At 45.1% G+C, this 9,602-nt stretch overlaps 1 protein-coding gene across 1 annotated transcript; it reads left to right on the forward strand.

The window, feature by feature from the left end:
• Positions 1-3,760: 3,760 nt before the first annotated feature.
• On the forward strand, positions 3,761-6,448 carry LOC132462112 (E3 ubiquitin/ISG15 ligase TRIM25-like). Its single transcript, XM_060057719.1, has 2 exons — positions 3,761-3,873; positions 5,284-6,448. Exon 2 carries the CDS (start codon positions 5,285-5,287, stop codon positions 6,431-6,433), a length of 1,149 nt encoding a protein of 382 aa, XP_059913702.1. The 5' UTR covers positions 3,761-3,873; position 5,284; the 3' UTR covers positions 6,434-6,448.
• The last annotated feature ends 3,154 nt before the right edge of the window (positions 6,449-9,602 follow it).

Here is a 9,602-nt window from a genome sequence, read left to right on the forward strand (position 1 = left end):
CTGATCGAGTCGATCAGTCCAATATAGTCGACTTTTAATGTCCAATATACAACAACCCAACATTTGTAACAAACTTACACAAAGGTCACAGTGACTACATGTAAAGATTCTCCCCATGTGTGTGAGTGACTTTATGTGAGCTCTCCTCATCTTAGATTCTCCTCCCTCCTTCCTCTCTTCTCTTCCTCCTCTCTCCTAGCTTTGCTCTCCTTTCTAGCTCATCCAGGATTGTGTTAATAATTGTCTTCTATACTCGAGACTGAACCTAAGGGTCAGAGAAATTAAGTGTTGATGACATTGTTTGTTTAAAGATGCTCAAATGTTGGTTTGGTTCCAGTGTGTCCGTCTGACCTGAGCTGTTCTGGCCGGTCCACGGTTGCTTGGTGAATCTATGTTTTCCTATCAAGTGTGACTTTTAATGCGACGTCAACACGAGCGAAAAATACACTGCCACACCTGAGCACGGTTTCTGCTCGGACACAAATCCGATTTCTCCGGCCACTTCTGCCCTTGGAGGGCAGAAACTCTGAAGATATTGTACATAAAAATGTAAAAGGTCCAGAGTAAATACTCTTATCTTTTATGTTAAAAAATATATAAATATAAATGTGTTACAAGATTTTTAAAACAGAGGTGATTTTGTAACATGATGAGGTGTCTTACTAGCGAACGTTCACGTTGTGTTGCAGTCACTCGAATGACTCGTTGGGTATTTTCTGTAAATATGCTTTAAAATACTGTTGAAATTGTTTTGAGATAATGAATAAATGTTTTTACATTCCAAAATAGAATTGGATACAAATTATATGATGTTCCGTTCAATTATTAAGGTGTTGTGAATTTCAGTTTAAATAAATACTTTTAAGCGTACATGTTTTCGATCCAGAGTCCTTGAGGATTAACTCAATGAAGTGATGTGATGTCAGGTCAGCGCTGCGGGACACTTACCTGCTGCAATAACTTTCTACTTTAAAAGTATTTTAACAACAGAACCAAACATGTTTAGTTAAAAAACGTTTTAATGTTAAATCAACACGTTAACCTCCTAATGACCAACGAGGGCCCGGTGACGGGGGGCCCCGGGCGGGTGGTTCCCTAGGCGACGGCCCCCTAGGTGACCCGGTACACCTTGCTGAGCAGCACCTCCACCCGGTCGCCCCCCAGGTGGCAGAGGTCCAGGACGCACAGCAGGTGGGCCCCCTCCAGCTCCCCGGCCGTCTGGAGGACCTCCTCTGGAAGACACGGCGGAGAGATGGGATCAAATGGTCGGATAACATGAACTGATTTTAGTTCGGAATCCCTCTTTTGCTTTGAAAAAAACATTTCCAAGATTTGATCCAATCCGTGATCCGAAATCCCACTTGATTACATTTGAAAAACTGGGCCCTGGAGTCTGGAGACCCCGGCCGGACCTGAGCCCGTCTGAAGGGAGGCAGTGACCCGGCGCTGTGAACAGAAGGGGTCTCACAGGTTCAGATGCTTCACAATCAGGGCTGGAGCCACCGGGACACAGGTGTGATGTGTTCACACCTGTGTCATGTGCGCGTGATCTCGTCTGCTTTTCTTTAATGGGCTGAGAGTTCTAGGAGAGGGGGGGGGGGGGGGGCGTGTCATCCCCATGGTTACGACCCAGGGGCCGCCTTGTGATACTATCTTGGCACCGTCGTTGTGTATGAGCTATCAAAGGCTGTGTCAGCGATGTTGGGTGACGTCGCTTCTGTTGGTATTTGAAGCGAGATCCCAAACAAACAGAGCCAGATCGCCCCTCCCTTCCGTGTTTTCGTGCATCCAGTGAGAACTATCATGAACGCAGCGCAAAACTAGCCTGGTCCTACCAGACTCTCGTACTTCATCATTGACTAACGTTAACTCACTTGAAGGCGGGTGTCTGTTGAAGTTTAAAAGTATTGGATCTGCCCAGTGCCACTCTGGATCTGCCATAACCAATCGCTAACGTTTGGCCAGGGATCACGTTGCGCGCAGGCTGTAAGAAAACCAAACACCGTTCGTGAAGACGTCCGTCAACAGCGATTTATTAGCCGTTTTATTTATTTTTTGCAGAAGAAGGAGGGGTGGGCAGCTGAAAGGAGTCGTAGTGAAACAAATGTTCTTTCGTCCGAGGTTTTGCCTTTTACTTAACATGAATGACGTTGATGGTTTTTAGGCACCGTGTTGACTTTTTATCACTTAAAGTCGCCGAGGGATGTGTAGACAGACCTCTCGCTTATGACGCTACAATGCTAACAATGCTAGACAACGAGAATATTTCTGCATCTGGCACGTAATGCACTAGGGCGTGGCCGGCTCCCATGATGCGGAAGCAAATCTCTCCTTGATGTTGCCCGGCGCCATTGAGCAGTTTTCATAGGAATGAATGGGCGCCATTTTTTATCCGCTGTCCTTTCTTTAATAGGTCCATGATTTGGACAGGGGTAAATGACTAGCCAGGGCTACGAAAGTGATGGTCGGACAGGCAAGGGATTGTTAATCGGCAGGCAGGCAGTCAGGCAGACAAGGGCTCGGTGACAGGCAGGTAAGGGTTCGGCAACAGGTAAGCTGTAGTCTGGCTATTGCCAGACCAAGATCAATCGTAGATTGCACGTTGGTCTGGGGAAGCTGCAGTCATTTTCTTCAGCACAAGAGGCGTGATCAACGGGCCTAGTTCAAATGACTCCGTACGTGATTGGCTGCTTGCCATCGCTTCCCTGTCGTCATTGTGTTAAACCAGCCAATTGCACGCCAAGGGGAAAAGCTAGCTAGGTGATTGGCTCCCGCAACGGAAGCAGGAAGCAGAAAGAAATGTATTGGTCTTCTCCAGACCCTTGTGCAGGGCGAACTCAAATCGCCGGCAGAATGGGCGGGGCTACCCAGTCTAAACCAGCAGGATGACAGGATGAGAACTAAAGGAGAGAGAAGAGGGTAACTCACGTGATATATATTGAGTACGAAGGAAGTCCAGAGTTAATGTATAAAGTGTAGGCAGATGAGTATGGTTGATGAGCATAAGGATTGCATGTGTAGTAATCTAGCACAACTAAGTTGTTCAAAGTGGAAAACGTTGAGGTTTTTTTTTTTTTTTCATTAAGACGGCACTGTTGCTGTCTTAATGAGAGAGTACCAGCAGGGAGACCCTGGAACACATTCCACTAAATGTGTCTCTCACTCTCTCTCAATCTCTCTATCCCTTTTTCAACTTTCTCTGTCCTTTCGAGAGAGAGAGAGAGAGAGAGAGAGAGAGAGAGAGAGAGAGAGAGAGAGAGAGAGAGAGAGAGAGAGAGAGAGAGAGAGAGTCACTTCACTGAAGCCATACCCCTCTGTCGCTCGCACACTGAGCGAGAAAGAGAGAGAGAGCGAGGGAGAGAAAGAGAGAGTGGAGCAGACTGCAAACAGCATCAAACGCACACTTTATTTAGCCTACACATGCAATCCTCTTTGTTGAAAATCGAATCGGTGGTGGATAAAGTATTTGAGAAAGCCCCGGAAACCCGGGTCGATGAGTAGCAAATCACCACTAAATCGGATCCCCACATGTCTCTCGGAGTCGTTTTACTCCGGCTCTCTTTTAACTCCAGGAAGAAGAGGCGACGAACATCAACGAATTTCACGTTACCTACACAGAGCATGAATGTGCCCAAAGCATGGACCTATTATGGTCCAAAGTCGTGAAAGTGGAAACTTCCATGAATCCGTGTCCGTGGAGGCGGAGCCGGGGGTTAGGGGCGGAGCCAGATGTTAGGAGAAGGAGAAGAGGAGAGGACGTCATGTTTAGGAAACGAAACCGAAGGTTCATAGAACCAAAGCGACCCGACGTGGAAGTAGAAAAATAACACGCATTTTGGAGCAAATAGTCTGACAGACAGAAACCACAACTAGGTGAGTAAAAAAGAACAACTTTGGAGGAAGATTAAGGCCGAATCTCGATTCTTCCCCTTGCCCCTTTTGCTTTGTCTTTGTCTTAACCCTAGCACTTGCAAGTGTAAGGGCCAAGGGCTGAGATCTTTCCCCTATGAAATGAGACGCCACTCGGTTTCGGGTACGTCATCATTCATCGTCGCCAGCTGGCTGCCCCGTCACCAGAGCGCCGAAACGCCAATAAAAGCCAGAGAAGAAGAGCGATATATATATATATATATATATATATATCTTAGATGCTGCCGCCATCGTTGAAGAGTTGAGGGTGTGTCACCGGTGAAACGGATCAGTGTGTCCACGGTTCGGTTCAGATAACCGTTTTGGGCCTCGGTTTCGGATACGGTTCGGATTAGGATCATGTCCGTGATAGTAAAAAGGCGGACTTTTTTTTGACGGAGGGTTTGGGGGAGAAACACAAAAATGAATGAGACCCACAGGCTATTTGCAATGTGTTGATTGACTGCAATCAGACAACTTGCAAGGTTTTTTTGTGCAATAAATGTTCCCCTAAATGCATTTGAAAACATGGTGCACTGAGTGTAACATGTAAGGGATAACGGCCGACGAGGCTTAGAACTCTGGCGACGAGCGCAACGAAGTTTAAAGCCCAGTTTGTTTTGAACGCTGACAGGCTGAAGGGAGGGGCGGGAAAAGTCTCATTGGCTCGGGCAGCACTGGAGAGAATGCATTCCGCTGGGTCCTAAACACCCTTTGTATCGGACGTAGGCTACAGTAGGCAAAGTACGCTACATAAGGCAATGCCTTCATGAAACCGAAATCCGCGGATCTCCAGAATGCTCCGAACTGTGGTAAACGAACCGAACGGATTCGGATACAATTCGAATCCGCTGCAGGCCCTGTAGCATCTAGCTGGCAAGCTACCATATAAGCCAATGGAGTGGTGGTATACGCGCTAATTGTATCCTAAAACTACCGTTTGAAAGCTTCAGTTAAGACCTACAATACTATGCATCGTTCGTGTAGCACATTTCAGATCAAACCGAGTCATTATAAACATATAAAAAGTTGTGTAGATAGCTGTAAAATATTCCTCGCTTCAAGCAGCCATGTTTTTTTGAAAATTCCCGGTTTCGCTATGTGCTCTGGGATAGCCCTTGGAGGAGCAAGTGAGCTCTCAAATCATCTTAAAAATAAGGGGTACATAGCACTCAATCTTATCCCTTAATCTTGATCAAATTGGGTATTGAGACACCACTAGCTCTCACATGAACGCGCAACTTCAAGGGTAAGGGGGAAGATAAGGGGTAAGGGGAAGTATTGAGATTGGGCCTTAACCTCTCTTTCTGTTATGATCATGGAATTAGAAAAATAATGGTATTGCTCATTACATAAACCTTGTCGTCTGTCTAGGATGGCCTCTGCTAACACTTCCTGGTCTGAAGAGAACCTTTCATGTACCATCTGTCTGGAAGTGTTCAACAGTCCAGTTTCCACACCATGTGGACACAACTTCTGCAGTACCTGTATTAATAATTTCTGGGACGAAAAACTTGAGTATAAATGTCCCCTCTGCAACAAGCTTTTCCACACTCGACCTGATCTACGGGTCAATACCCTCTTATCAGAGGTGGTTGATCGGTTTGGAATGTCCGTACGAGTAAAAGAGGAGCCTTGTGTTGAACCAGGAGAAGTTCCCTGTGACGTCTGTACTGGGACCCAGCAGAAGGCTGTGAAGTCCTGCCTAGAGTGTTTTATGTCTTTCTGCCAAACCCACCTGGAGCCACATCAGAGAGTCACAGTCCTGAAGAAACATCGGCTGGTCGAGCCTATGGACCGTCTGGAAGACAGGATGTGCGAAAAACACGACAGAATCCTGGAGCTCTTCTGCAAGAATGACCAGGTGTGTGTGTGTCTGTTGTGCACAGTGACGGACCACAAGTCACATCCTGTTGTCCCTCTGAAGGAGGAATATGAAATGAAGACGGCCCAGCTGGGGAAGATAGAGGCTGAAGTTCCACAGATGATCCAGGAGAGAAAACTAAAGATTAAGGAGATCAAAAACACAGTAGAATTGAGCAAGAAAGGCGCAGACAAAGAGATAGCTGATGCTAGGCAGGCTCTCACTGCTCTGATAGGCTGTGTTGAAAAGTGCCTGGATGATTTCAACCAAATGGTTAAAGAGAGGCTGAAATCCACAGAGAAACAAGCTGAAGACCTCATCAAAGGGCTGGAGCAGGAAGTAGTAGATCTGACCAAGAGAATGTCAACGGTGAAGCAGCTCTTACACACTGAAGACCACCTCCACTTCCTCAAGGCCTTCAGATCCCTGAAGGATCCTCCACCCAACAGAACCTGGTCGACGGTTGCTGTCCATCCTCCGTCTTACGAAGGAGCCTTAGGGAAGTCCCTGGATCAGCTGGAGGAGACGCTGAACGTCGAGATGAAGAAGCTGCGTTCTGGTGATGAACCGAAGAGGGTCCAGAAGCATAAAGTTGATGTGGCGACGCAGCTGCTGCCTCGGGTGAGGATCAGTCGCCCCTCCTTGTGGCTCGACGATTGAAAAAGCGTGCTAAAGTGCCCTTCAAGAGTGTCGAAAACGAGAGGAAATGCCTTATTGGCTGCCCTTTTCACGTGCAAAACATGATTAGGTGCCCTCTAGGGTGCTCCTTCATACAATAAATTATGATGATGTGCCCACTAGAACAAGAAAATTCAATGACGTGCCTTAATGAGTGCCCTTATAGTCCCCTTCTACCCGTCTGGTGCCCTTTTAGTGCCCCCTTTAGTACCTTGATAGTGCCCTTCTGCCCGTCTGGTCCTTCTAGTGCCCTGATAGTCCCCTTCTGCCCGTCTGGTCCTTCAAGTTCCCTTCTGCCCATCTGGTGCCCTTCTAGTACCCTAATAGTGCCCTTCTGCCCGTCTGGTCCTTCTAGTGCCCTTCCAGTGCCCTGATAGTGCCCTTCTAGTGCCCTTCTGCTCGTCTGGTCCTTATAGTGCCCTTCTAGTGCTCTTCTGCCAGACTGGTGCCCTTCTAGTGCCCTTCTGCCTGTCTGGTGCCCCCATGGTTGAAAAAGTGTACGAAAGGGACCTCTATGGTGGTGAAAATGAGAGAAAGTGCCTTATTGGCTGCCCTCTAATGAGAGAAAGGGCCTTATTGGCTGCCCTTTACACGTGAACAAAAAATAATGAGTGCCCTAGGTTGCCCCTGATGATGATGATGTGCCCTCTGGAGCAAGAATATTGCAAACCGAAAAAAACATGTTGTGGTTAGCTATTGAGGTGCAGACGTTCCTCCCTTTGGTAGCTGACGAACGGGGAATGCGAGGCATTGCTTTAATGTGGCGTTGCCATGACAAACAGCTACATCGAGTGGTACTTAAATCTCCACTGGATAACGAAGCAAAAAGCGGATTAAGAGTATGTCAGTACCCAGTGGAAAAGCGCAATTAGATGCCAAGTTAGAAAAACTTAAAATTTTCAGTTTGTATAATCCGTTTAAAATGTATATACATTTTTTGTGTAGGTCATTCAAGTGTAGGTCATTTCATGCAAGAGAGACGATAATGGTCAGCTATCACCTCAACATGAAGGAAAACTTCCTTAAATGTTTCCGTAGCTGGCTGTCAGCGGTCAAAGACTGTATGGTAGCGGCACATTGAATTTTCTCCAGTCTTAATTTTTACTTAAATGTTGGTAAAGATGAAAGCAGTAAGGCATCCTCCTTTCTTTGGCTAAAATTTGAAAGTGCACAATGATGTGAACAACTAATTTTGGTGTTTATAAAGTCGCTAGTATAAGGGGAAACAGTGTCTTTGAAGCAAAAAAGATTTACTGGATTTTTTGCTTCAAAGACACTGGCTACTGGATTCTTACCTACAACAAGAATGGGTTGGTATTTAGTGATAACCCTGCTGTTCGTCTCCCTCTGAAAGCTGAGCTCCAGAAGGTGGGGGTGTTTGTTGATTATGATTATGAAGGGTTGGGTCTCCTTCTATGAAGTGGAAGCCAGGGTTCATATCTACTCTGCTACTGGCTGCACCTTTAGTAAGCCTCTCTTTCCAATCCTCTGTAGGGAATACTAGCGAAGGCTTATTATCTGCCCGTCTGATCATCTCACCTGTCAATCAAACAGACTAGGACCTTTGTTTGATTATATAACGAACAAACCACCAAAACAGCTAATGTTGTTTCATGACTTGAATCTCTACCATGTGAGATCCGAGAGAACATAACCCTGACATTAAAAAAATAACCTCTTTGTAAAGGATAACATTACATTATATTCATCATAAAGGTCGTAAAGGTTTATTGTTGTACAATTGTTTATGGGTGCAGTTATGTAGAACTAGTTTCGGGGATTAATGTGTGAATCATAATAATCTTATCATTACTATTTGTTTATATTTAGGACTCATGAATGACGGCACAATATAACGTAAAAACGCATTTCTGATTTCAATAAAAATGGAAAAACAGCTGATCGAGTCGATTACTTTTAATGTCCAATATACAACAACCCAACATTTGTAACAAACTTACACAAAGGTCACAATGACTACATGTAAAGATTCTCCACATGTGTGTGAGTATGTGTGAGGGACTTTATGTGAGCTCTCCTCTCATCTTAGATTCTTCTCCCTCCTTCATCTCTCTTCACTTCCTCCTCTCTCCTAGCTTTGCTCCCCTTTCTAGCTCATCCAGGATTGTGTTAATAATTGTCTTATATACTCGAGACTGAACCGAAGGGTCCAGAGAAGTGAAGTGTTGATGACATTGTTTGTTTAAAGATGCTCAAATGTTGGTTTGGTTCCAGTGTGTCCGTCTGACCTGAGCTGTTCTGGCCGGTCCACGGTTGCTTGGTGAATCTATGTTTTCCTATAAAGTGTGACTTTTAATGCGACGGCAACACAAGTGAGAAATACACTGCCACACCCGACCACGGTTTCTGCTCGGACACAAATCCGATTACTCCGGCCACTTCTGCCCTTGGAGCGAAGAAACCCTGAAGATATTGTACATGAAAATGTAAAAGGTCCAGAGTAAATACTCTTATCTTTTATGTTAAAAAAATATATAAATATAAATATGTGTTACAAGATTTTAAAACATAGGTGATCAGTGTTTCCCACACATTGACGAGACTATGGCGCCCCGCCATAGTCTAATTTCGGCCGCCATAGTCTCTGCGTGCACATGAATTATTATTATTATTAAAAAAAAAAATATTATTATTATTATTATTTTTTGCTCAGACGAAGTTTGAAGACATACAACCTCCCCCCCCCCCCGGTCAACAATCGCTCCATACCCCCCCCCCCCCCCCCCATAGTCTCCAAAATGTCTGTGGGAAACACTGGTGATTTTGTAACATGATGAGGTGTCTTACTAGCGAACGTTCACGTTGTGTTGCAGTCACTCGAATGGCTCGTTTGGTATTTTCTGTATTCACCATCAAAATATGCTTTAAAATACTGTTGAAATTGTTTTGAGATAATGAATAAATGTTTTTACATTCCAAAATAGAATTAGATACAAATTATATAATGTTCCGTACAATTATTCACGTGTTGTGAATTTCAGTTTAAATTTAAGCGTACATGTTTACGATCCAGAGTCCTTGACGATTAACTCAATTAAGTGATGTGATGTCAGGCCAGCACTGAGGGACACTTACCTGCTGCAGTAACTCTTAAAACTCTTAAAGTATTTTAACAACAGAACCAAACGTG

This window comes from Gadus macrocephalus, chromosome 7 (genome assembly GCF_031168955.1).
Source record: "Gadus macrocephalus chromosome 7, ASM3116895v1".
Classification (NCBI taxonomy): Eukaryota; Metazoa; Chordata; class Actinopteri; order Gadiformes; family Gadidae; genus Gadus; species Gadus macrocephalus.